At 54.3% G+C, this 27,809-nt stretch overlaps 1 protein-coding gene across 1 annotated transcript; it reads left to right on the forward strand.

Annotated features, from left to right (window-relative positions):
• Positions 1-27,809, forward strand: RRP12 (ribosomal RNA processing 12 homolog). Its single transcript, XM_060034368.1, has 34 exons — positions 1-213; positions 737-969; positions 2,496-2,579; positions 3,677-3,753; positions 4,261-4,366; positions 4,570-4,686; positions 5,764-5,902; positions 5,991-6,118; positions 7,072-7,170; positions 7,810-7,901; positions 8,465-8,576; positions 8,786-8,883; positions 10,090-10,204; positions 11,203-11,345; positions 11,563-11,684; positions 12,632-12,696; positions 12,784-12,946; positions 13,376-13,530; positions 13,797-13,864; positions 14,424-14,517; positions 15,371-15,529; positions 15,665-15,745; positions 15,963-16,068; positions 16,293-16,400; positions 16,918-17,075; positions 18,091-18,182; positions 18,357-18,515; positions 18,634-18,806; positions 19,040-19,168; positions 22,252-22,301; positions 24,538-24,607; positions 26,101-26,168; positions 26,480-26,562; positions 27,184-27,809. The coding sequence occupies exons 1-34, from the start codon at positions 75-77 to the stop codon at positions 27,284-27,286; spliced, it is 3,888 nt and encodes a 1,295-aa protein (XP_059890351.1). The 5' UTR covers positions 1-74; the 3' UTR covers positions 27,287-27,809.

Consider the following 27,809-nt stretch of genomic DNA (forward strand, 5'->3'; position numbering starts at 1 on the left):
ACCCACGTGGGTCCTGCGTGTGCTTCTAGGTCCTTGGAACCCGGTCCTTTAAGCTCACCCCCGGCTTAGTAGACATGGGTCGTTCGGGGAAGTTGCCCTCCGGGGTCTCGGCCAAGTTGAAACGCTGGAAGAAAGGCCACAGCAGCGACAGCAACCCGGCCATCTCCCGCCACCGCCAGGCCGCCCGCAGCCGCTTCTTCAGCCGGCCCTCAGGTAGCAGGGTCGCGACCCAAGCGCCGCCTGCGGCGGTGTTCTGGGTGGGCCTGGGTCTCAATGGATTTCAGCCTCTCTGCAGGCCGTGGGGCCCAAGCATCGGACCTTTCGCCTCCTAAAATGTCCGATCTGGAGCCTGTTGTAAAGGTCCACCCTTCCCATTTAAGAGATGCAGAAACTGACTCCACAGGAGGGAGATGACTTGGCTAGGGTACCACGAGTATCAGTCAGTACTCACGCCTGTAGTTAACCGTGGTGGCGCTTTACAAAGCGCTTTCACCCTCATCTCTTTCCCAGGCCCCTCACTGCAGCCCCCACCCGACTCCCACCGGGTTCCCTTTCTGAATCTGATAAGTTCTAGGTGTACAGTGGACTGCTGAGGCAGACCGCGTTCAGAATTTAGCCTCACTGGTTGGGGGCCTGGACTCCGCCTGTTTGTTTCCTAGGGGTAGTTCTTGTTCTCTTAGCCAAAAGGAGGTTCGGGTAAGAATTGGGGGCCTTACCCTTTGCCTCCGGTTCTCAGGAAAGAGCGACTTGACAGTTGATGCGGTAAAGTTGCATAATGAGCTGCAGTCAGGATCCCTGCGTCTGGGTAAAAGCGAAGCCCCTGAGACTGCCATGGAAGAGGAAGAGGTGGGACCAGCTCTCACCGAGAAGTCTTCGGGCACCTTCCTGAGCGGCCTCTCCGACTGCACAAACGTCACTTTCAGCAAAGTGCAGCGCTTCTGGGAGTCCAGCTCGGCTGCCCACAAGGAGGTAGGGGGGACTCTCAGGACAGCCGGAGGCTAGTGAGGGGAGGCCAGCTGACTGCTGTCCGGTGACAACAGGTGGAATCTCTGGATGATGTGTCACCCCTCCTACCCTTTGTGTCTGCTGCTTATTACCCCTCCTAGGGCAGGTTCCACTTTCTGCTTTTTCTAAGAACATCTTCCTGGCTCAAGTGTGAAGTCCCTCAGGGTATTTTCCTGACAGTTTTCAAATGTCCAAAACATTTTTTGCAAACATTTATCTCTTCAACTATACTTAACACAGGCCTTTTTATATATTGATAGAATGTTTTCAGGAAACATTTGTTGAGTAAATTAATACTGAATAACAGTGGTTAAAAAATGTTTTATCTAACAAGACCTAAATGTTATTTACCTTTTTTAGTTTATAAATTATATATACATATATTTTCATTGTTTAAATGAAAAAATGTCAAAACTATAAATGATAACAAAGTGAGGTGAGTAGAATAAAATATGAAAGTTGTTCTCCCAGCTTAACTCCTTTGTGGTAGTTACTGTTAACAGTAACAGTACTTTTCTAGACCAAAGCTGTCGAAAAGAGATGTAATGTGAGGCACATACATAATTTAAAATTTTCTAGTAGCTATGTTAAATAAAAGTAAAAAACATGCAAGTGAAATTAACCTTAATTTTATATATCTCATTTAACCTGGTATACCCAAAATATTGTTGTTTCAACTTATAATCAATATTTTTAAAAGTGAGGTGTTTTTGCATTATTTTTATCGTACTAAGTCTTCAAAATCTAGTCTGACACCTCCATTTGGAGGCTAAATCTTCATTGGCAATACTTGATTTGTATTTAAAGTTCATAAAACTTACAGTTGCAAAAGTAGATTCATATACCCAAGTAGTTCTAAATCTGTTTCCCAATAACTGGATAAAGTATTTGTTTTTAAATATAAATAATTTACAAATTTTAAGATGCAGTTCCTCAGTCACACTAGCCACATCTCAAGTGCTCAGTGGCCTCTTGTCAAATTACCGTTGTAGACTTTTTTACCCACATTTTGTTTAGGTTTACTGAAATGCCATTATATTTTATATATACTATTCTACAACTTTTTTCGCCACTGATCAGTGTTTCTGAGTTAATCTATGTAGTTGTTCACCATTATTTTCAATAGTTACATAGTGTTTGAATTTGTCATTATTATACAGTGAGTACATTATTAATCCCTTGTTGATGGCTGCTTTATTGTTCCAATTGGTTGCGGCAGTGAACACTTGTGCTTGAATGTTTACACATTTGTGCAGGTGTTTCCATATATAAGGGGTAGAGCCTTAGAGGTGGGTTTTGGGCAGATGTGTGAGTTTTCCTGTTGCTGGGCCCCGTGTGTGTTCCCCTGGCTCTGCTCTGGCTGCTGCTCATCTTGTCTGCTCTGGGCTTTATCAGGAGAATAATTTGTGAAGGAGGAAGGAGAAGAGGCTACCCTGCGGTGGGGTTTGATCGGAAATAGATGTCATAGGTACCTTCTCCCTCATGTGCAGATCTGTGCTGTCTTGGCTGCTGTCACCGAGGTGATACGCTCCCAGGGTGGGAAGGAGACAGAGACTGAGTACTTTGCTGCCCTGGTGAGTGGGTGTGACTTGCAGGTGGGCGGGCTTTCGGAGTAGCATGTTATTCAGGCTATAAGGAGAAGGCAGGGGCCCCTGCATGCGGGGGTAGAGAAGGACAACCTTAAACAGGTGAAAGCGCTTCAGTTATTCTCAGGTGGCTTGGTAAGCCTGGTGGGATTTGCTACATTATTCTTGTAAAACAAAATCCACTACTCTCGTTTATTTTTTTCTCCTAATCCATGAAACTGAGTTACGCCCAGGGGATTCTCTAGTAAAATTGTTTTCAAAGTGTAGTCTGGGGGTTCCCAAGACCCTTTTGGGGGTTGGTTAAGTCAAAATTATTTCCATAATAATGCTAAATCATCATTTACCTTTTTCACTCCCATGACCGTACCCCGGAGTTTCCAGAAGTTACGTGATGTCTGATGACATTTTGACAGCTCATAGAATTGTGCTTGCACATTTGTGTGTTTTAAAAAATTCTCAGTTTTAATTTTTAATATGATAAATATCAATAGATATAACTTTTGTAAACCAAATCTCTTTGGGCAAATCCTCAATACTTTTTAAGGGTGTAAAAGTGTGAGAACCACTGCTGTGGAACAGGGGCCAGCAAACTATATAGCCCATGGGCATAATCTGACTCGTGGCCTGTTTTTGTATAGCCCTAGGACTGGGAATGGTTTTTACATTTTTACAAGATAGTTAAAATACACAAAGAAGAATACGCAGCAGAGACCATATGTGGCTGCAAAGTCTAAAGTATTTATTATCCGGCTCTTCACAGAAAAAGCTTCCTAACCTCTGCTCTAGACTAATGAAGCAGATAGCACTATATGGTTTTCATAATGTGTCAGGCAGTGTTCTAAATGTCTGATATATATTAATTCAATTAAACCTCACAACAACTTATGATCCCTATTTTACAAATGAGGAAACTGAGTCACAGAAAAGTTAAGTTGCTAGTCCAAAGTCACAGTGGTGGAGCTGGGATTTGAACCTCTGACACCAGCGTTCTTGGTCATAACCGTCCTGCTGGGCACACGGTGCCCGCATACCCCATTTGCCCAGCGTGACACATTTCCCATTCACACCCCATGGTCTGGCCTCAGATGACAACAATGGAAGCGGTGGAGTCCACGGAGTCTCTGGCCGCTGTTGCTTACCTGCTGAACCTCGTCCTGAAGCGGTGAGTCCTGGCTCCTTATAGGGGGAAGAAGGGAGTGGGGGTGGAAGGGAGGAAGAGGACCAGGGAATTATTAAAAGGAACAAAAAGATGCTAAGTATCAGGTGGCATTCTACTGGCTCAGCCTCCGGGGTGGCCTGGGATGTTACAGGACAGAGTGTGAGTGCTGGGGCCTGGGCAGGGGCAGCCCTGTGCAGCGAGTGGGGCAGGAGGTAAGGGTGGAGTGTTGAGCCACGATGTCTGGGCATCTGCAGCCAGGGGGCAGGTGGGGAGAGGACTTGGGGGAGTTTATAAGGGCCCAGCTGGTGGGTAGTGGAGAGCGGGTTGTGGAGAAGGTGGGGCAGGCAGGGAGCTCAGGTGCCATGGAAACGCACTGAACTGGGTGTCAGAAAGGGTGGGCTCGCGGAGTGACTGGGCCAGCGCTGCCCCGCTCTGTCCAGCTTCTCCTGCAGACCAGCTGCTCTCAGAGGCCCCTCTAGTCTTCTGACCTTCTTTCTTCTCTCCCTGTAGCGTGCCCAGCCCTGTGCTCATTAAGAAGTTCTCTGATACCTCCAAAGCCTTCATGGATATCATGTCAGCCCAGGCCAGCAGTGGCTCCACCTCTGCCCTCCGATGGGTCAGTGTTTGGGTCTCGGTGTCCCCCTGCCGTCTTCCAGAGCCCATCTGATTTGGCTACAGCTTGGACACTCCCTGGGAGGGGTATAGGCACCCTGTGGACCCTCAGAAAGCCCTTTGGCATTTTCTGGAGTTGGTGAGAAGCCAGGCTCTTTCCCACCTGGTTGAAGCAGGTGGAGCTGAGAGACTGCCTCTCCTCTGAAGGTCCTCTCCTGCCTGGCCACCCTTCTGCGGAAGCAGGACCTGGAGGCCTGGAGCTACCCCGTGACCCTGCAGGTGTACCATGGGCTGCTGAGCTTCACTGTGCACCCCAAGCCCAAGGTGAGGCCATGGGGCACCAGGACGTGGGAGGGGGCAGCCACTCTAGTAACCGGGCTGGGCCTGGCCTGCTGAGTGGACTGGGGAGGTCGCCCTGAGCGCTGGGCTCTTGTGCAGAGGTTCTCCTCCTGCCTGAAGCCCTATCTGCTAGCTTCTCCTACAGGAGGGAGGGTCACAGTCAGGCCCATTTGAGTCTCTGCTGCCTCATTGGTCAGTGACGTGTTTAGTTACAGTGGCAGGAGAGTGGGCTGGAGAGGGGCTTTGAGTCACACACACCTGAGTTGAATACTGGACTCACTGGTTGTGCTGTGACCTTGGGCAAGTTACTTAACCTCTCTGAGTCTTGGTTTCCAAGCTGTAAAATAGGGATGATAATAACAACTTGGCTGCAAGGTCACGGTGACACTCTGGTGCTCCCCACAGGCCTGCTGCAGGTCCTGGCTTGTAGTAGGTGCCCAGTAAGTTGTGCTTGGCCACTCTGCTTCCTCCTGAAATTTAGGGCCGGGACGTGTAACAGTCGTAAGAGTCACTCCCTGTGCTAAGTGCTCTGATCCCAGGCAGGCTCATGCCTCCTTCCCTGTGTATCCCTCCAGTGGTTCCCTCACTTGCTTCAGGTCTCTGCTGAAACGTCATGTCACTGAAGTGACACTTTCCTGATCGCCATATAAAAAGTAACAGCCCCTGTTTTATTGTCTGCAAAGTACTTTTACCTTCTGGTGTACATTTCTTTATTTCCTACCTCCCAATGAGTTGTTGGTTCACTGCTGAACTGGCGGACACTGCATATTGCTGGATGATTGCATGAATGAAGGAATCCGTGTTGTAAAGGTGAGATACTGAAGCTCAGAGACTAAGTGGTCTGGTTTGCTCAAGGCCAGTTGGTGAGTTAGCAGAAGAGCAGGAATGGAAAGCGAGGTCTGTCTTACTCGGCAGCCCAGGAGTCCACACACACGCAGCCCCAGGTGTGTCCTTGGTCCTGTAGGAGGTGTGCGATCAATGCTTACTACTGGTGGTCATGAGAACCACACACACTGCTGGTTGAACACTGACCCGGCCCTGTCCCCCTTCCTTGTCCCTCAGATCCGGAAGGCTGCCCAGCATGGAGTGTGCTCCGTCCTCAAGGGCAGTGAATTCATGTTTGGTGAAAAGGCCCCTGCCCATCACCCTGCTGCCATGTCCACTGCCAAGTTCTGCATCCAGGAGATCGAGAAGTCTGGAGGTGGGGAAGCGCAGTTGAGAGTGGGCAGCGGGGGGCAGGGCCTGCTGCAGAGAGTGGGCTGGAGTCTCAGCTGCCCTCTGTCCACCAGGCTCCAAGGAGGCCACCACCACGCTGCACATGCTGACCCTGCTGAAGGACCTGCTGCCCTGCTTCCCGGACAGCCTGGTGAAGAGCTGCAGTGAGACTCTTCTCCGGGTCATGACTTTGAGCCACGTGGTAAGCTCGGGCCCCGGCGCGTGGGGACGCGCCGAGGAGGAGGGAGGGCAGAGCTTCAGACCCCAGGCCCGTGGTGCTGGCACTCGGGAAACTCACTGTTCAGGCCAAAAGCAGGGGCCAGGGTCTCCTGGCCCCCGCGCTGCTCTTAGCTACACCCAGGGACAACATCTCATCCCTGGTGTCGGATAGACTGGGCATCTTCTGTTGGGAGATGAGGTGAGGGAGAGGGTGGAACCATGGCAGGGCTGGTAAAGCATCAGTCCTCCCCCTACCTTGAGCTCTACCCCAGCCACAGACACGGTTATTTCTGTCTCTTTTTTTTTTTTTTTTTTTGCATACTTAATAACGTCAGTATGACAACTTTAAAAATACATAAAAACGATCCCTTGCATTTGATATGCTGGCACAATTCTGTTAATCTCTATGTATTCTCTTATACTGTTTGTTCACATACGTATTTTAAAGCATTCATTATATAAATAACATGATCATTGTTTAAAAGGAAAAAAAAACATTCTGAAGTATATAAAGTAAAAAAATAGAAGTCTCTTTTTTCCTCCAAGTCTCATTTCCTAAGATAAATAGTACACAGACAACTTGCCGTGTATCCTTTCAGACATTTTCTTTTTAGGTAAGCAAACACATAAAAACGTGAAAATACAGCTATAATTATAGTGTGCCAACGATTCGTAGCCTGCTTTTTTAGCCCATTATGTTAAAAAAACATTTTGTTCGCATTTCTCCGTTGTTCTTGTTTAAATCATTTTTTTTCCTGGTGGCTGCCAGGACTTACTGAAGCAGCAGTTCTCTGAGTGTCAGGTGTAGGAGGCATGTTTGAGGTTCAGGGGGCCCAAGTCCCCGCAAGCCCACCGGCTGGAGTGGGATATTGAGGAACGCAGGGCCACCGTGGGCTTTGCGGTGGGTTCCCCACTAAGCCTCCGTGTCCTCTCCAGCTGGTGACAGCCTGTGCCATGCAGGCCTTTCACAGCCTCTTCCATGCCAAGCCAAGCCCGGGTACCCTGCCAGCAGAGCTCAACGCCCAGATCATCACGGTGAGGCCTGATGAGGGGACGGGGACATGGCTGTGCTGGGGGGCGGCCCTGTTACTTGTCTGCAGAGCGAGGTTGGATGGGCCGGGTTGGGCCGCCCCTGTGTAGGAGTCAGGTGGACGGGCAGCCAGGAGACTGGCCACCAAAGCCACATCAGTGTCCACGGGAGCTGGGGGCCCTGACTCTTGACTTTGTGGTAGTTAACCTAAAAAACCATTCAGCATGGTCTCATGGTATTAACAGGTACCTTGAGCAAAGGTTCTCAGTGTTAGGGATCTCTGGGTGGATTTGGGGAAGGGGGCACAAAGCCCCCCCAAATTGCCAAATGTGTGTATATGCTCACTTACATTTTTCCGGAGAAGGGTTCTGCCTTTTGTCAGGTTCACAAAGGGTTGTGTGACCCAAGTTATTCTTGACTGCTCCTAGAGACTTTTTTCCCATAGAAGCAGAAGCGGAAGGGCTTCATTGAGCAGGGAAAGGAAGGCCAACGGGGCTGTGAGTGCAGGGGGCCCCGTGTGCAGGCCCTGGGACGGGACAGTCACGGGGACGTGCTGTTGCCTAGGGATGGGAAGGGGTCGTGTCATTGGGCTGCTGCTGAACACACTTGCTCAGTCACCTGCTTATTCCCTGTCCCGCCCCTAGGCCTTGTACGACTACGTTCCCAGCGAGAATGACTTACAACCCCTGCTGGCCTGGCTGAAGGTCATGGAGAAAGCCCACATCAACCTGGTTAGGTAGGGGTGCGGTGGAGGGCGGTCCCTTGGCCTCCAGCCAGGCCCCCTGCACTGCAGTACAGATGGGAGGGACATGAGCCGGAAGCTGGAGGGGGTGCGGCTTTCTGGGGAGGTGTGGTTCTGCACTGAGTGTGTGCAGACCACCTCTTGTGTTCGTGAAGGCGGAGCCAGGTCGCACAGCTTGTGTTAGCCAGGGCTGCCGCCTTTCCTGCCAGAGCTCCGAGGAGCTGAGCAGCAAGGCGGCCGAGAGCACCTTCCCCACCAAGAGGTGGGGCCCGAGTGCCATCCTGATTCCTGTCACCCCCGCCGGCTGTGCAGCTGGTTTACTTCTCAGAGGATATCATCCCCTTTCTGCGGCTCCACCCTACTCCCCACCTGGGTTAATGGTCCCCTCCTCTGGGATCCTCAGTCCTGCGAACCCAGTTTCTGTTTTGTGTCTCTGTCATAACAGTCACTCTTTTTACGCGGGCCTCTCACTGTTGTGGCCTCTCCTGTTGCGGAGCACAGGCTCCGGACGCGCAGGCTCAGCGGTCAGACCCCACAGAAGCCTTTTGTGTTGACAGGCTGCATCGGGACCTGGGACTGGGCCACCTCCCTCGCTTGTTTGGAACTGCGACAACCTGCCTCCTCTCCCCCCACTCGCAGGTGGTGACAGCTGCCACCCAGTGCCTTCAGGTACCTCAGCCCCCAGCCCAGCTTTAGCGAGGGAAGCAGAGAGCCTTAGAGCTCCCAGAGCTCACCCCAGGCCTCCAGCTGTGTCCCGGGGAGGAAGTTCTCAGGGTGGGGGTGAGCTTCCTAGAAGCTTTAGGAAGCAGTCACCTGGGAAGGCTGAGTGGCACTGGGGGGCTGTTTTGGGCCCAAACAGCTGTGGCCTCTTTTTGCAGGAGATCCTGAAGGAGTGTGTCGCTCCCCACATGGCTGACATCGGCTCCGTGACCTCCTCGGCCTCAGGCCCTGCCCAGTATGTTGCCAAGATGTTCAGGTGAGAACACAGCCTCTGCGTGAGGAGGGAATAAGGTGTGCCTGTAGAAAGTTCCTCGTGATGACAGGTACTCCTCTTGTCACTGTGGTGGGCCTTGTGCACACTGCCAGAGCAGCTGCTGTCGGTTTGAGCACTGGCCACACTCCAGGTGCCATGGTGTCATGCTCATGAGTGTGGACTTGGGGGCCCGTCATCTGGGGCTAGTTCCTCCACCTCTCAACACCTCAGGGTCCACATCAGTCTAATGGAGGTGTGGATTGAATGAGGTCATATATGTAAAGTTCTCAGAACAGTACCTGGTGCGTAGTTAAGTTCCAATAAATACCAGAAATTACTGGTAGTCCTTACAGTTCTAGGAGATAGGTGCTGACCCCATTTTACAGACTGGGAAAGCTGAGGTCACTCAACTAGTAAGTGGCAGCCTGACCGCAGAATCCACTCTACTCATGTGCTGTGCTGCCCTCCATGCCTACAAGAGAAGCCATTCACAGACCGGCCTCCAACCACCCAGGCCCTTCCAGCCGCCAGTGAGGAGCTTCAGAGCACCAAGAGGCTAGGATCTTTGGTGTTTCCTCTGGGTCTGTCTGCTCAGCTCCAAGGTGTGATGCTTTGGGTTCTGTTCCTTATGAGGACATAGGCCTGTTTCTTCTGGATACACCTGGAATGAAGTTTCTGGAAAACTGAGGAATAGAGCTGCTCCACCCCCAGCTCACCCCTTTCCCCACATTAGGCCATTCTTGCCTAGAGCCTCTGGGGCTCGACTTCAAGAGATGAGCTGACCACAGCGTGACTGGGCCGGAAGGGGCTAGCAGCCGGCCGGGCTTCCCCACTGTTGTGGCTTTTCTTCCTCTGCCCAGTCCACCTGTACCTACCCCATCTTCCCACCACTGGTCAGACCGAGAAAGCATGGGACAGTGACAACACGGGCTTTGGCGGCCCAGTTTGGCCACTAGAAGAGTGACACTGCTGGGCTACTTAGTCCCTTTGAGCCTCAGTTTCCCCATCTGAGGATGGAACAAATAACCTAGCTCACAGCTGATTTTTGAAGTGTGAGGATTATATAAATGAAACTCTTAGCACAGGGGGTACTTGGTAAACACTAGCTCTCCCCCTTGGCCTTTCCTGGGGCCTCACCCTTGCCGTGGTCTGTAGTTCCTGGTGCTGGCCATGGACTTCCACGGCCCTGACTGCCCACTCCCTTGGCAGGGCAGTGGAGGAGGGCCTGACATACAGATTCCACGCATCATGGAGCTCCGTGCTGCAGCTGCTGTGTGTCTTCTTTGAGGCGTGTGGGAGACAGGCCCATCCTGTGATGAGGAAGGTGACTGGGGCAGCAGCTGGGCCGGGGCAGGAGGTGGCTGGGGCTGCTAGAGGGGCATGTGTCTCCGTTACCTCTGCGCTTTACTCCCCCACTGCCAGGGTCCACTGCAGGTGCCCAGTACTGTGTCCCCAGGAAGGCGACTGGGCCAACGTGGGAGGAACGAGAAGAGGGCTAAAACCACCCCTCCCCCCACCGCCTAATGCCTTCTCACTAGTCTTAGCTGGAGTTGATGGTTTTGAAACTCACAGGGAACCAGTGTGATTCTCCCTCACCCCTATCTATTATCTTTTAATTTTTAATTCTCTAAATTTTCTGTAACAGGTGAGCATAGTACTTTAAGCAGCCTTAGGTCCCAGGGAGGTTACCAAAGCCCAGAGTAAACCATTTAAGGCTCAGGAATCACCTCCAGCTCAGGGAGCAGGTGGGAGCCTGAGGACAGGGCACAGACCCCTCACCAGCAGGCGGAGCAGCTCACGGCCTCGTGGGGCCTTCCCCAAGGGTAGGGCGTTCCTTGAGAGGCCTGGCCCGGGCCCCACTAGATTAGGTTGGCAACACCTGGCTCCTGTGAGAGGTTCTCAAGGAATGAGGCTCGCAGAGGGGCTCTGAGGGGCTGTAGTGAACCAGAGGGGGCAGCTCTGGTCTCGAGGGGCAGCTGCTCCGCAGTGCCTGCTAATTTATACTAATTGTACTGTGGGTCTGCGTTTCCCATACCTTCCCGGTTTTCAAGATAAACCGGATATCTACGTTTGTATATGAAATCTCCTGATTTTTACACTTTACTAACAAATACAGAATTTCTTTTCAAATCCTGGGGCATTGAGGAAGGCTCAAACACATCCAGGAGTTGAATTTGGTTAATGGTCTGTGACCTCTGGCGAGAGCATAACCTGACCCCACGCCCCCAACCTCGTCCTCTTGGAGACTTTGGCCCAGCCTCAGCCACGGGTGCCTGTGCTGCAGGCCCGTCTTAATGTCTGACCCGCGTCTCTTTGCTCCAGTGCCTCCAGTCCCTGTGTGACCTGCGCCTCTCCCCCTACTCCCCCCACATGGCAGCTCTGGACCGCGCAGTGGGCGCTGCCGTGGCCAGCATGGGCCCCGAGGTGGTTTTAGAGGCTGTGCCTTTGGAAATTGATGGCTCTGAGTAAGTGCAGCCCTGCTTGGCTTCCATTCCAGCCCCAGGAGAGCCACGTGGCTTGTTCTCCGCTGGGAGGGTGTCCACACCCTCGGCTGACGTCTCCACGTGCCGTGCGGGTCAGTGGGGGCGGCCAGAGCAGGACCTGTCCTGTTCCTCGGCTCCATGGGGAGACAGCTGCAGGCCGTCACCCCTTCCTCACCGCGCTTCCCCTCCCTCCTCCCAGAGAGACTCTGGATTTCCCTCGGAGCTGGCTGCTGCCCGTCATCCGAGACCACGTCCGGGAAACTCGACTTGGATTCTTTACCGCTTACTTCCTGCCTCTGGCTACCACCCTGAAGAGGAAAGGTACGGGCCCACCACAGTCCTGGAGCCTCACTGGAAGGGTCGGGAAGGGCTCCTGGTCCAGCGCCCCAGCCTTAGGACGTTCGGCAGCCTCCCTGGGCCGAGCAGGTGGTCAGCCAGTGCTTGAGCGCCGTCATCAGCGGGGTCCGAGGCGTGGCCAGGCACCCCTGCCCCGAGGCAGGCAGACGGGCCTTTTCTCCCACCAGAGGAATAATTAGACAAGTACACACCGATTTATATATACAACGATGTTCCAAGTAAAAGTCCTGACACAGCCCACACATCCCTCAGTGGGGCTCCAATGAAGTCAGTCATAATAAAGCCCCACCGTGGGACACAGAGTGCTCACTGTACAGAAGGAAAGAGACCGACAGGGGAATGGACGTGTTTAGTCCATGGTGAGCTGAGTAGATCAGATTGAAAGCTCAGCTCAGCCACTCCACCGTTTGGTGACTTCAGGCAAGTTTATTCAACTCCCCTGGGTCTGCTCATCATCTGTAAAATGAGGGCGATAATTGCGATGGTGTGAGGATTAAATGCAATAATCACGTAAGTGCACATTACACAGGCTGCCATGTCGAAACTGCTTGATAAATGTTACCAGCTTTATTCTCAAGTAAAACCAGGTTTCAGAACAATATATTTATAAGACAATCCTTTTCACGTCTTTAAAAGTGTGCACGTGCTTGGAGAAATATAAGAAGGTCAGAAATGGGGAGGAAGATTTGCGGGGGAGATTGTGGGGAGATGTCGCTTTCTGTTTTACATAGGTCTTTTCATTTTTTTAGAACAAACGAGTGTTTGTTTAATAATAAGTGTTATGTTTCGTCTGTGGAGCAGGGGAATCGCCCATATTCCTGTCCTCATCATTGGGCTTTTGGTTTGGGTAAACATGAGGCCTGTCAGTCAGGAGTGTGCCCAGTGTCACACTGTGTCCTGTGTCACTCTAGCAATGGACCTGGCCCAGGCAGGCAGCACAGTGGAGTCCAAGATCTACGACACGCTCCAGTGGCAGGTAAGGGGTCAGCTGGGGGGTGTGAGGAGGACAGGTGGGCACAGGTTGCTCGTCGTCACTCTCCTCCATCATCCCCTCCCTCCCCAGATCTGGACCCTCCTGCCTGGGTTCTGCACGAGGCCCACAGATGTGGCCACCGCCTTCAAAGGGCTGGCGCGGACGCTGGGCACGGCCATCAGCGAGCGCCCAGACCTGAGGGTCACTGTGTGCCAGGCCCTGCGCACCCTCATCACCAAGGGCTGTGAGGCGGGTACGTGTGGGCTCTGGGGTCGGGGCTGGTGGAAGATGGCTGTGATGGTGCGAGTCCCCTGACCCTGCCTGTCCAGCTCATTGCTTGAGCCACCGCTAATCCTTTTCAAGGACCTGAGTGTCCCCTGGGGACCCGAGGAGTTAGTAGGATGCTGAAAATGGCCCCTTCTCTTTCTTTACTCTCAGTGTACTGACAGCTGCTGGGAGTTGTCCAGCCTTTACGTGGGGCTAGCACTTGGCTGGCCCCATAGACTGTGGTGGCCCCTCGTCCTCTGTGCTCTGGCTTCAGCCTCTCCTGTCCCAGAAAAGCCCCAAACCCATGACCCTGTCACAGGTCCCCCAAAAGAATGCCTCTGGGCTGCAACCACAATGGCCTTTGAGGCAGGGTCATCTCCTGGCCCTTTTGTGCAAACTTTGGTCCTCCTGCCAGAGGCCGACCGTGCTGAAGTGAGCCGCTTTGCGAAGAACTTTCTGCCGATCCTGTTCAACTTGTACGGGCAGCCCGTTGCAGCTGGAGACACCCCGGCCCCTCGCCGGGCCGTGCTGGAAACCATCAAAACTTACCTCACCATTACTGAGCCTCAGGTGACCTGGTAGAGGAGGGGGAGGAACAGTCTCCGGTGGGTGAGTGTTGGGTTGGGGTGTTGGAAAGGTCAAGACCCTACCCACCATGGCTCACTTGGCCCTCTGCCCCCAGAAGAACAGGGGACCATATGCCAGCAGTAGGCTGGGCTCGAGCCTCCTCAAAAGGGAGGAGAGGAGGGGGAAGAGACGAGGGTGCAAATCTGTGACCTGCTGCTGCTGTGTATTTTCTCTTGAACAACTCCCTCCTTATCCCTTTGGGCTGCCAGTTGGTGAATGGTTTCCTGGAAAAAGCCAGTGAGAAGGTGCTGGACCCTGCTAGCTCTGACTTCACCAGGTAAGTGCCCCACTTGAGCTGGGGCAGCCCAGGGAGCTAGAGAGTATGTCTAGCAGAAGCTCTGTGTATCTGTCTGGAATTATTTAGGAAAGTCTTGAGATATTGAATGTCCCAGCTCTACCCTGAGGCCTGACCAGTTCCTCCATCCTGGAGCACCATCGTAGTCTGCTAGGGAAGTGTGAGGACCCTGGAGACACGCTGCCCGGATTCAAATCCCAGCTCTGCCCCTTATAAGCTGTGACCTTGGTTGAGTTATTTATCTACTCTGCTCTGTGCCTTCATCTGTAAAATGGGCATGATGATAATGCCTGCAATAGAGTTGCTGTGAGGATTGAAGGGGTTAAGACATGTAAAGCGCCAGGAACAGTGCTGGTACCTTATGAGTGCTGAGTTAGGTTACAGGCAGTGATTATTGTTCATGGGCTCCTTCGAGGCCCCTTGTCCTCCTCACCCTGACCTTTCCCACCTCCCCCGTACCCAGTAGACACGAGGACACTGATAGTGCATACCCTTCCCCAGCCTCCACTAAGCTCCTCCCTGGTCTCCTGTTGCTGAGCAGATTGTCCGTCCTGGACCTGGTCGTGGCCTTGGCTCCCCACGCTGATGAAGCCGCCATCAGCAAGCTGTACTCCACCATCCGGCCCTACCTAGAGGTGAGCCGTGGAGGCCGGGAGCCCCTCACGCCCACACCTGGGGGGGTGCGTGGGCCCTGTCTCCATGCCTTGCTGCTGCCCAGGATCGGGTTTTAATCTGCTTTCTCATGGCATGGCTGCCCTTTGTATCTGTCTAGCCCTGTACTCTATCATGTAGGTGCCAGAGTGACAGAAATGCACGGCCATGCTTGGGCCTCACCTGCTAAGATGCCTCTTGTAGAGCCGAGGCCTGACTCACTCACTAGGCCCATCACCGCCTGGCCTGATCTTCATCCTACCCAGCCTCATCCCCCTCTGAGCAAACCTGCCACTCCGGCCTCATTAGGCTGCTTTTAAGGGTTCCAGATATAACAGCCCCTTTGTGCCTTTGCACGTGCTGGGTCCCCTGCCTGACATGCTCGCCCCTGCATGCTGTGGCTAACCACCAGGCAAAAGTCAGGCCTGCGTGACCTTCTGAAAACTGTCACCACTGCAACAGTATAATAAGCAGTTACCCAACAGCGTGAGAAGTGCTCTGGTGGAACGTGCAGGCAGACACACAAGTCCAGGGCAGAGTCACCTAACCTTGGGAGAGGTGTCCCGGCGGGGAGCGGAAGGGATGGAGGGCTGGGTAGGCTTCACTCCCCTCAGCGTCCCCTGCCTGGCCCAGAATCAGCCTCTCACTAACCTGTGTTCTCCCTGCCCTCCCATTGGATGTCACGAGCTCCAGAGGGCAGGGCCAGCTTCTCTGAGTCCCCCCCAGGGCCAGTCACAGCTCACGTGGCTGCTCTGTGCATGTTATTGGACCAGGTGAGGGTGGGGGGCTCCCCAGCCCCCTCTCTCACCCACCCCTGTCTACCATACGCCCTCCCAGAGCAAGGCCCATGGGGTACAGAAGAAGGCCTACCGCGTGCTGGAGGAGGTGTGCGCCAGCCCCCAGGGCCCTGGCGCCCGCTTCGTGCAGAGCCACCTGGACGACCTGAAGAAGACCCTTCTGGACTCGCTACGGAGCACCTCCTCGCCCGCCAAGAGGGTGCGGACTCCAGGGGCCCCGCTCTGCCCTAGGGGGGACGAGCAACACCAGGAGAGGACCAGCGTGGAGACGCTTAGCGACTTCAGGGGCGGAGGTGGCATTGAGGGTCCTGACTGTTGTCCCCCTGTCCCGCAGCCCCGTTTGAAGTGCCTCATACATATCGTGAGGAAGCTCTCCGCCGAGCACGAGGAGTTCATCAGCGCCCTCGTCCCGGAGGTGCGGGGTGCGGGAGGGGAGTGTGTTGTGATTTGGGGTTCCTTGGAATGGGGCTCCTGAAGGCCTACCAGGATCGGGGAGGGCAGTAGTGGGAGTGGGGGTGGGCTGGATTCACTGTCTGGGAGCGTGAGTGCCCTTACCCGTCCGCTCTGCCTCAGACTGCCAACCCTGGGGTGGCCGGCTTGGGGAGCCCGTGCTAACGGGGCTGTCTGGGCAGGTGATCCTCTGCACCAAGGAGGTGTCGGTGGGAGCTCGGAAGAATGCTTTTGCGCTGCTGGTGGAGATGGGCCACGCCTTCCTTCGGTTTGGCCCAGACCCAGCAGGTGAGGCCCGGGTGGCATGGGGCTGGGGTGGGCGCTGTGCTCCCGGCCTGGGTGAGGAGGCACCCTGCACTCACCCATCAGAGAGAAAAGATAGAGGGAGCTGCCGGGCAGTGGCCCTGGGCGGGCTGCTCCTCTCTGGTGGGAGCCCCCCTTCCGGTTGGGCCCACGATGCAGCGCACACGGTGGGCTCTGCCCTGGGCAGCTCCTGCTCTCTGCCCTCCCAGAGGCCCTGCAGCGCTACCTCGTCCTGATCTACCCCGGTCTCGTGGGCGCTGTGACCATGGTCAGCTGCAGTATCCTGGCCCTGACCCACCTCCTTTTCGAGTTTAAAGGTAAACGCTATTTCCTTGAAGGCCTGGGAAGCCCTCGGGGTAGGAAAATGCCCAGGAGGTCAGGACAGGGTGGCTACTGAAACAGGGAAAGGTCCTGGGAGGGAGGACGAAGAGCTGGAACCAGGCCTGACCGCCTCCCGCCTCCTCTCCTGCCCAGCTCGGCTTTCCTCATCCCACAGCTGCCCGCATCCCGCTTTCAGAGTGGGTCGGAGGAGGTTAGGTCCCACGCCTAGATTTTCGTCCCGGTTCTGCCTCTTACCAGCCATGTGACACCTTGAACAAACTTAGGAACCTCCTGGAACCTTACTCTCTCATCTCTAAAATGAAGGAGAAAACCAGCACCTGTTCACAGGGTGTCTGAAGGACTAGAGGAGATGCTGGCAGAAAGTGACTAGACACGTGCCAGGCACTTGGAAGTGTCCCCCAGGTGTCAGCTCCCACTCTTGTGACGCGGCAGGGGTCTTAGGTCTGGGTGGGGTTCCAGGTGTCTCTGACAGTGGCCCTCTGGCCACCACAGGTTTGATGGGGGCCAGCACGATGGAGCAGCTGCTGGAGAATGTGTGCCTGCTCCTGGCCTCCCGTACCCGCGACGTGGTCAGATCAGCACTGGGCTTCATCAAGGTGTCAATGGTCGTCATGGACATGGCACACCTGGCCAAGCACGTGCAACTGGTGGTGAGTGTCCCCTTCCCCTCGGCCAGTGGCATAGTGGCCTGTGAGCTGCCGGCAGAGACCCAGTGAGCCTTGAGGCCAGCCAGCTTCAAACACTTTTCTGGCTACACGCTGTCTTGTGCAGCAGAAGGTAATGCAGGAGCCCTGGAAGAGACCAGTGGTGGAGGTAAAGGGCACAGCACCCAGGCTGCCACTTGTCACCCCCCGCAGCCCCTCCACAGCAGCAGGGGCTCTGCAGGGCAGGGGGCGGTGGGTAGGGCCACCCCTTGTTTTACGGATAGAAAACTGAGGCCAGAGATTTTCCCAGGTCACAGTGCTAGTGAGAACAGTCCTGGGAACAGAACTGCGACTCTGGGCTGTCGCTCGGAAGGGACCCAACCCTCCCTTTTTATTTTCCCTCTTGCACTGTGACCTTCTGGGTTTGAGAAGGCTTCTCTAGATGCCTCTGCTGGGCTGCAGAAGGGCCTGAAGAGCCCTCTGGTATTGGGTCCCTGGCCCCCTCCTGCTGGGCATAAGGCGTGCAGCAAGCTGGGACTGTCCTGTGAGCCCTCCGTCCACTGCACCCGCCACCTCAGTTTCCCACTTCCAGCTGGGTTGAATCGCATCAGGGCTCTAGGTCCCTCTTGCCTGTCATCTTTGCATCTGGCCTTGGGTTGGGTCAAAGTGAGAAGGGGCAGATGAGAGTCAGGATGCCTGCCCCTGCCTGCCAAACCCTGCCGCCTAACTGGGGCCAGCGATGGGGAGGACGGCCTGAGTGGTGACCTGTCCTGGAGTGACTAGGGTTTATACAAGCCTTCAAAGGATCGAGGGGGCCCTGCACCACCAGCCTCACTGAGGGACACTGCAGATGATACCTGCTGACCACGTGTTTCTCACGAAGGCTGGAGTGCGGTCCAGCCAGAGATTCATGCAGGGCAGTAGGAGGGACTCGTGGAACCAGGAGAAACCCATGGTGTGGGGGGCAGACAGGGTGAGGGGGCGCATCTTCCCCCTGAGGCCCCGCTGCTCTGCCCCGCAGATGGGAGCCATCGGGAAGCTCTCGGACGACATGCGGCGGCACTTCCGCATGAAGCTTCGGAACCTGTTCACCAAGTTCATCCGCAAGTTCGGGTCTGTGCCCTGACTGGGAGGGAGTAGGGGAGGGGTCGAGGGGTTTCCAGTCCCACCAGAACTGCTGCCGAGAAGGGGCCAGGCTGGGGGGCTGGAAGGGCTCTGGCTGGACACCTCGCTCTGGATAGCGCTCTCTGGCCCGGGCACCTCACTGGCCCATCTCTACGGCCTCAGGTTCGAGCTGGTGAGGAAGCTCCTACCAGAGGAGTACCAGAAAGTCCTGGTGAACATCCGGAAAGCAGAGGCCCGGGCCAGGAAACAGCGGGCCCTGAGCCAGGCCGCAGCGGAAGAGGAGGTGGAGGAGGAGGAGCCCTTCCGGGGCAAAGGCGACAGGTGAGACCCGTGGCGGGACGCTGGGGGCCGGGTCTCCCCTGGCCCGAAGCCTGCCCAGGCCGTGCCCAGCTGCCCTCCCTCTCCTGGAGCGCCCTGACTGGGGCTTGTCTGTCCTTAGCATCGAGGAGATTTTGGCTGACTCGGAGGACGAGGAGGACGAAGAGGAGGAGAGGAGTCGGGGCAAGGAGCAGCAGAGGCTGGCCCGCCAGAGGGGCCGTGCGTGGCTGAAGGAGGGTGGCGGGGATGAGCCCCTCAACTTCTTGGACCCCAAGGTGGCCCAGCGAGTCCTGGGTGAGTAAGAAGCGGCTGGCCCGTGGGCACAGGGGACAGGCTTGCCCTGGGCCAGCTTTAGGAGCGGAGTGGCCTCTGGGGAGGCCTGCGGGCACCCTGGCCTCCCACACATGCACATCACAGTGCCGCGGGCACTCATCCAGTCACAGACCCAGGCTCGTCGGTTCTGATGAGGGTGTGAGCGGGCTAGGACGGGCCTTCCACCTCCTCACCTCCCGACTCTGCCCCGCCAGCCACCCAGCCTGGGCCAGGTCGGGGCAAGAAGAAGGACCACGGCTTCAAGGTGAGCGCCGACGGCCGGCTGATCATCCGTGAGGAGGAGGATGGCGACGCCAAGATGGAGGAAGAGGAAGGCGCTAAAGGTGGGGCCACCTGCCCATTCAGGAGCTGCAGCTGGCCTGGGCCAGGGCTGCTCTCATTTGCTCATTCATCCACTCATTTATTTGTTCACTCAGCGACCATTCTGGGGGGAAACATAGGTAAAAACAGATATAAGGAGCTTGTATCGCGGGCAACTTTCTCAAATTTTTTGTTTCTCAAACTCTTTTGACCACATTGAGAAATCTTTTTATGGTGTAACCCAGCCATTTATACAGTACTTCCATAATTCAAACAAAACTTTCAAAAGGCAGTAGTACTTCCTCTTACCATCTGTGATACACTCTGTTAATCTCTCTTCTATTGTATTCTGTTCTGTTCTGGTTATTTGCTTGTCCTCCTCCTTTTTGAAAATGTTTGTGTTTTTTTATTCCAAGCGTAAACTTGGCTGAGGCCTGGAAGCTTATTTATTGGTGAAAAGAGCCAGACTCTCCCGAGTCATTGTCTCCTGTTGTCCAGGGGCTGCTCAGGTGTAACATCTCCAAGTCCCATTTCGTCTTTCCTGTTCCCTCTGCATTTATCTCTCTATTCACGTATCTCTGTACATATCACGTAAGATCACAAAAGCCTGGGTCTTCTAAATTTTATGTCTTCCTCTTTATTTTGGTTCTCACCGCCTGCTCACCGCAGCCACTCAACCAGTGCTGTCACTGCTGCCCCTGCAACCCGACTTACTGGTTTTGTGACTGTGGACAGTCATTTAACCTCTCTGTGCCTCAGTTTCCTCACTCCAAAGCAGGTGTAATACCAATACCTACTTCAGAGGGTTGTAGTGAAGATGAAATGGTGACCTGAACAGCATATAGAGGTGCTGGGGATAAATGTGGTGACACTGTTTCCAGATCTGGCCTCGTCATTGTCCCCTTCTCACCCTCAGTGTATCCCGTCTCCTTGCTCCCTTCTTTTTTTTTTTTTTTTTTTTTTTTTTTGCGGTACGCGGGCCTCTCACCGTTGTGGCCTCTCCCCTTGCGGAGCACAAGCTCTGGACGCGCAGGCTCAGCGGCCATGGCTTATGGGCCCAGCTGCTCCGCGGCACGTTGGATCCTCCCGGACCCGGGCACGAACCCATGTCCCCCGCAGCGGCAGGCGGACTCTCAACCACTGCGCCACCAGGGAAGACCTCCTTGCTCCCTTCTTGCGCATGGAACCCTGACGCTAAAAATGCCCACCCGCCCCCTGCCCCCTGCCCCCACCTTCCCAGCCCCTCTCCACTCTTTCAGATCCAGTGCAAGTCCTTCTTTGTGGCCTTTGCATGGGCCCTTGGCTTCAGCCGTGTTCCCTCAGAACTCCCGACAAGCCCAGGGACTGCCAGGCTTCCGTACTTAGTCACACGCTTCTTATGACGTTTGGTTGTTGATTGACTTCACTTCAGTTTGTCTTCCCTCCAGCTGATCAGTTTCAAAGTTCTTTTTTTTTTAAATATACTGGTAGCTTTTTTAAAAAAATGGTAAAATATGCGTAACATGTAATTTACTATCTTAACCATTTTTAAGTGTACGGTTCACCAGCGTGAAGTACATTCACATTGTTGTACCGCCTATCACCAGAGCTCTTCATCTTGCAAAACTGAAACTCTGTACGCATTAAACAGCAACTCCCCATTTCCCCCTCCTCCAGCCCCTGACAGCCACCATTCTGCTTTCTGTCTGTATGAATGTGAATTTGAATATGAGTCGAGGTTCTTCATGTAAGTGGAATCATTCAGTATTTGTGCTTTTGTGTCTGGTTTATTTCACTTAGCATAATGTTCTCAGGGTTTATCCGTGTTGTAGCTTGTGTCAGAATTTCCTTCCTTTTTAAGGCTTGCCTTATTCTGTTGTATATCTAGACCACATTTTGTTTGTCCATCATCCATCAGTGGACATTTGGGTTGCTTCCATTTTTTTTTGGTTTTTTTTCTTCCACTTTTTGACTATTGTGAATAGTGCTGCTATGAACATAAATATACAAATACGTCTTCAAGATCCTGCTTTTAGTTCGTTTGGGTATATGCCCAGAAGTGGAATTGCTGGATCATATGGTAGTTCTGTCTTTAATTTTTTGAGGAACCGCCCTACTGTTTTCCATGGTGGCTACACTATTTTACATTCCCACCAGCAGGACAGAAGGGTTTCAATTGCTCCACACCCTCTCCAACCCTTGCTGTTTTCTGTTTCGTTGATAGTAGCCATCCTAATGTGTGTAAAGTGGTATTTCATGGTAGTTTTGTTTGCATTTCCCTAATCATTAGTGATGTTTAGCGTGTTTTCATGTTTGTTGTCTATCTTTTTGGAGAAATGTCTACTCAAGTCCTTTGCCCATTTTTGAATTGGTTTTTTTTTTTTAACATCTTTATTGGAGTATAATTGCTTTACATTGTTGTGTTAGCATCTGCTATATAACAAAGTGAATCAGCAGTACGTATACATATGTCGCCATATCCCCTCCCTCTTGCATCTCAGGTGGTTTCTTTTTGTTGTTGAGTTATAGGAGTTCTTTATTTATTCTGGATATTAACTTTTTATCAGACGTATGATTTGCGAATACTTTCTCCTATCCTGTAGGCTGCGTTTTCATCCTGTTGGTGTGTCCTTTGACATACACAAGTTTAACATTTTTAATGGACTCTAATCTATCTTTTGTTTATCTACCTTTTGTTGCCTATGCTTTCTGTTGGTTCATACTTCTTTATATCGCCACACAATGCCTAGCACAGATGCAGGGAAAGGTTTTTAAGCAGGGGAATAGGGCAGTCTTCCCAGCAAAGTGGAGTGTATGTGGGGCTGCGGGAATGCCTGGCTCCCCAGGAAACCTGGGGCTTTCTTAGAGTCTCAACAAAAGCTGTATTCACTTTAGAAGTCAGGTCACTGCTTCCTTGAGGGGCTGTCGTCCGTGGGGCCCAGGATGGGAAGGAGGAAGGGGCAGCGTCCAGGGGTCTTATCTTCCACGGGATAGGTCTTCTGGGGCTGAAGTTGGCAGCCCTTGCACCCTGATGAGCCGGGAGGAGGCAGGTTGAAATTTGTGTGGGCTTTGGGAGGACAGGGGTGCTCCCTGAGTGTTCACAGGTCTCTCTTCTTATTGGCTCCAGGGGAGGATGAAGAGATGGCTGACCTGATGGAAGACGTGGGCATCAGGAGTGTAAGTAATTCCTGCTGCTGGAGGGCCGGGGCCCTTAGACCTAAACCTTGGGCCTCACAGCTTCTCGCCGTCTCCCCGCTCCCACACACTCACTTGCCCTGCTTCCTCACTGCTCAGTGGAGCCTCGGGGTGGCACACGGCAGGCAGCCCAGGGCATGCAATGTCACGACTGACCCCTCTGTGGGGTGTGGAGAGAGCTTGGCTCCCTCTGAAGCACCCAGTGCCTCCTTCGGTGTTGGCTGTATTGTCCAGCTGAAGGAAGAAAGAGACGGTCCCTTGTCTTTCCACTGAGGGCATGTGCTGTGCAGGCAGCAGGGGCAACAGCCGGCCTGCATGTTGCCAGGGGCCGGCTCCACTTGGGGGAGGGGCACCCACCACTGAGGAGTGCCGAGGGCCCCATGTGTCACCTCACTAATCCTCCCAGGAGGTAGGGACTCTCTATCATCCGCAGCCTGCCCGAGGCCACAGGGGTTGTTAAAAGTGCATGTCTCCGGCCCCAGACTGAACTCAAATCCCAGCTTATATGTAAAATGTGTGGCACTTAGTCACACTAAGGAAGTGGTGGCTGTTCATCGTTGTCACCATCATCATCATTATTACATCTTTCCTGGAAATCTTTTTCTGGCTGAAGCCTGCCAGATTCCTTGAGCACATCCTCACAGGGGGCTTTGCAGTCCCTCTGCAGCCTACCCTTGTTCCTGGCCAGGGGAACTGACGGCGGCTGTGGAAGGATGGCCCCCAGGTCAGCAGAGCAGGGCTGGGGCACCTTGTCTCATGGCACCGAGAGGGTCCCAGGGTGGCCACGCTCCTGGTTGGCTCATGGCATCCATCACCTGCCATTGGGATCCCTGGGGGCTTTTTTTTTTTTTTTGGTACGCGGGCCTCTCACTGTTGTGGCCTCTCCCGTTGCGGAGCACAGGCTCCGGACACGCAGGCTCAGCGGCCATGGCTCACGGGCCCAGCCGCTCCGCGGCATGTGGGATCTTCCCAGACCGGGGCACGAACCCGTGTCCTCTGCATCGGCAGGCGGGCTCTCAACCACTGCGCCACCAGGGAAGCCCTCCCTGGGGGCTTTTTTGCATAACAGTTGCTTAGTCTCACTCCTCTGCCCTCAGTCGTGGGAGCATAAAATGCCAGGGTGCAACTGACAGCTGCAGTTGCCAGTGGGCAGAACTGTTGCCAGGTGCCAGCTGAACCAAGAACAAACTGAGCCGTCACCTCCATGATGCGGCAAAAACCACATTTCCAGCCCGTTTCTGTTTCTCCACGAGGAGCCCCTTCTGCTGGGTCTCAACTAACAAAACTGGATGTCCTGGTTCCCCAGACACACTTGTGTGTGCTGCAGCCTCCTTCCCTTTACCTGGCGCACCTTCTCTTCTATCTGGCCCCTAAGCCAGTGAATGCCCCTCAGGTGCCTTGGGTCCCTGGGGAGCTTTAGCCTCAGGAATCTGTAGTTGGAACAGGCTTCCCGGGCAATGTGGGAGAGACACCGTGGGGCAGCCAGCCCTGCGAGCTCAGGTCTCCCCACACAACGGCCCTCCGCCTTGCCTGGTTGTCAGTTTCCGGGCTCAGATCTCCTGGTGGACTGGGCTGCTGTCAGGCCCACCTCTCCCTCTTGGAGCTCCCAGCACGGTGCCTGGCGGGTAGCATTTGCCTCGTGCATACAACTCCGGAGACGGTAGCGTTGTTGAGCGACCGTAATGACTGACTTGAGCAGGGGTCTCCCACCTGCCTGAGGGCCCCGGGAGCACAGGAAATGGGTCTTGTCCCCTGTATCCCCAGGGCCTGCACTTAGTCAGAGATCAGTGAGTCTGACTAATGGGGAGGGTGCAGTGGAGATCGTGTGAGACGAAGTACCGTTAAAGCTGTTCTCCCCAGAGAGGCTGAGGACCTCATCCCCGTTAGGAAGGCTGGGCTAAACTGAGGTCAAGGTGCCCAGACGGGCAGCTGTAGCCCTGTTGGGGGAGTTCAGCGTGGAGAGGCCTAGCAGTGGAGCAGCCGACATGAGCTCTGCAGTGAGGACCTGGGCTGGAAGCCGCGCCTCTGCTGCCGAGCAGTGTGGCCTTGCCTGGTTACTTGCCCTTTCTGAGCTTTTGTGTCCTCATCTGTACGGGGGATCGAGTGCTTGGCAGAGAACCTTTTCTATTAACGCAGGTTACAATTCCTTTTGCGGCTCCCATTAGTGAGTATCATCGTGTCCCCTTGTTTATGAACTTTGCTTGTTACCTCTTTCTAGAAAAAGCACCAGAAGCTCAAGCACAAAGAGGCTGACAGTGAGGAGCTGGAGGTGCCCCCTCAGTACCAAGGTGAGGCTTCCTCTCTCCTCTCTTGCAGCAGGTTCCCTGTCACCTGCACCAGGCAGGGTGTGTTGCAGGCAGGGCCAAGAGGTTGCATGGCCTGGTTGTACTCAGTTGGCACCAGCAAAGATTGGCTGATATGTCCCATAAGACTGGGCTGGGGACCAAGGGGGTCTGTGGGTGAGGGAGAGCCTGGGAGTTAGGAGATCTGTGCACAGAACCCCCAGCCCTTCTGGAGAGCCCCTGAGCCCCATCTCTTCCCCACCCACCCAGGCTTTCCTGAGACTTTTGCAGCCCACCCTTCTCCTGGGAGATGTCTGCCTCTCTTTTCTGGCTTTGAGTCAGGCCGGATTTGACCTATGTTGAGGGTGGCAGTTGGGAGGGCTGCCCAGGGAGTTCCCCTGTACAGTTGTTTCTGGGCTCCCAGGCTGTTCCTTTCCCCAGAGTAGCTGCTAGAGGTACCAAGGTGGCTGCCCAAAGCCAGGAGAAGCCTCTGTTGCCTCACCTTTGCCTCCTTTCCCCCAAGGCAGCCCCCGCAGGGCCCCTGCCCCCAGGCCCTCGAAGCAGAGCTCTTGCTCTGCATCTGGAGGTCCAGGGGCTCCTGCGGGAGGTCCCTGATGCCAGTAGCAGGTATGCTGTCAGAGCCCCACAGCATCCTCACCCAGCTGGAGTGCCTCAGGGCTCCTTCTCGTTCTGTGGCCCCCCAGGCCAGGGCCCAGCTCACCTCCTCTGCTCTGAGATGGTGTGGTGCAGAAAAAGTGGTACCACACGATGCAGCAGGAGGCCTGGGTTCAGGACTGCTTGGCCAGCTGCTCTTAGCTGTGTGACCTTGGCCTGGTCACGCTGCCTCTCTGACCTTCTAGTTTCTCACCTTTAAAGGAGATTCATCTGGGTCATCTAAGAGAGCCCTCCCTAGTCGGCACTATGTGATTCCATCCATGACTGTGTGGAAGTCCGGGCTGGAAATAACACTGGCCTTGGAAGCACTTCGATCTCTCGAAGCCGCAGTTTTCACGTCTGTACGATGGGATAAGAGCTGCCTTTCTAACTCACAGTTTTGGTGTGAAGCCTGAATGAGATCAAGCCTTAGTGCCTCATTTTACAGATGAGCTTAAGAGGCTCCAGAAAGTTAAGAGCCTTGCCTGCGGTTAGAGCTGGGAGTTGAACCCCAGTCTGTCTGGCTTCAAAGCCTATGTTCTTTTCCCCAGAACAAATGGAGCAGATTTAGTTTGGAGAGGGTGAGGTATTTTATGTTAGTCGAGGATATATGTGTTTCCAGAGGTCACTGGTAGGTCTCTGGATTCAGGTCAGTCTGAGGAGCTCAGTGGTCTAATTGTCAAGTTGCTGGACAGTCCCTTCTCGAGGAAGGTCTTTGTCCTTTGTTGGTAGGGGACAACCATTCGGTCCTGGCTGTGACTCATCTCCCCAGCAGCTCTCCGGGGAGAAGGCTGCCCGATTGCCCTGGCCTTGCCTGACTCATGGCCTCTGTGTTCCCCCTCTAGCGGGAGGCTCTGGCATCCATCGCCCTGTGGCCAAGAAGGCTACCCCCGGGGCCGAATACAAGGCCAAGGTAAGAGCTGCCGGTGGGGCAAGGACTCTCCTGGCAGAGTCTCTGGGGAAGTGCGGGGCAGCTGTGACCATCACTGCCCTGGGGAGGCACCTTTGTGGAGCCAGCCTGAGGCCACACTGAGGGGTACACAAAGGTTTTGTTAGCACCTGAAGTCCAGGCCTTGTTGGATGGCTGTCCAGGGCTGCAGAAGCTCTTTGGCACCACCTGAGGCAGAGAATGAAGGGAAGGGAGGATTCAGCCTGTCAGGTCAGGGGCAAGGGTGGAAAGAGAAGCCCACCCTCCTGGCTGACTCTGTTTCTCTGGGTGAGCAGAAAGCAAAGGGTGACATGAAGAAGAAAGGTCGGCTCGACCCCTACGCCTACATCCCCCTCAGTAAAACCAAGCTCAACCGCAGGTACGGCGTGTGCAGGGTCGGGGGTGAGGGCTGTGCTCGTTACACTCTCCACTCGATTGCTCAAGTCTCTTCTGGTTTTTTATTAATTAATTTTATTTATTTATTTTTGGCTGCGTTGGGTCTTTTGTTGCTGTGCATGGGCTTTCTCTAGTGTGGTGAGCGGGGGCTACTTTTCATTGCAGTGCGCGGGCTTCTCTTGTTGCGGAGCATGGGCTCTAGGCGCATGGGCTTCAGTAGTTGTGGCTCATGGGCTCTGGAGCGTAGGCTCAGTAGTTGTGGCGCACGGGCTTAGTTGCTCTGCAGCATGTGGGATCTTCCCGGTCCAGGGCTCGAACCCGTGTCCCCTGCATTGGCAGGCGGATTCTAACCACTGCGCCACCAGGGGTCCCGGTTTTTTATTCTTACTTTTTCGCATGCACCTTCAAGTATCCTTGACTTGAACTGCCCTTTTAAACATGATGGGTGTGGTCTGCACGGATCACGTGCCACCCACTACCTGGCAGCGCCCCTTCTCCCCTGTTCCTGCTGGTGCTGGGGTGGGGACACCACCCTTTGATGTTATGGGAAGGGGGGCTGCCTTTTCTCGACGAGACGTGACCCTTCTGATCCTTGTCCCTGCAGGAAGAAGGTGAAGCTGCAGGGACAGTTCAAAGGCCTGGTGAGAGCTGCCCAGCGGGGCTCCCAGGTGGGACACAAGCTCCGCAGAAAGGATCAACGGTCCTGAGCCCCGGGACCCCCTGGGCTGCTCTGTGGTCCAGCCTGAGGCCCCTTTTTAGCCCTCAAGCTGCCATGACGCCAGGTCCAGATGCAGCAGTCAGTGGGAGAGCCTGGACTCAGAATGACTTGTTGGAACCAGGACTGGTTCCCGGAGGTGCCCTGGATTTTGGAAGCTCCAAATGGGAGTCACCCTTTAGAGATGTCCCTGGGGCCTGGAGATGGGAATGTGGCCTCAGTGCCTCTGGGTAGGCTAGCGAGAAGGCTGTGCTTTCCGTCCAGAGTGTTTGCAACAGAAGAGATGGTCTTCCTTTCCTCTGGCTGCCTGTCGCCATGTGGCACTCTGCCTGGCTGCAGTCTGGCTTTGTGAGATTTGCTATGATCAGACGTAGAATAAAGATGCAACACTATGTGTTGTAACTAGAAACAATGTGTTTTATCACCTGCCCCCCGCCCCCCCCACCCCGCCGCAAGTACAAGAACAGTGTCTGGTCATTGGCAACAGTGGCTTGACCACTTGCTCTCCTGTCCCA

The sequence above is a fragment of the Delphinus delphis genome, chromosome 16, assembly GCF_949987515.2.
Source record: "Delphinus delphis chromosome 16, mDelDel1.2, whole genome shotgun sequence".
NCBI classification, from domain to species: Eukaryota; Metazoa; Chordata; class Mammalia; order Artiodactyla; family Delphinidae; genus Delphinus; species Delphinus delphis.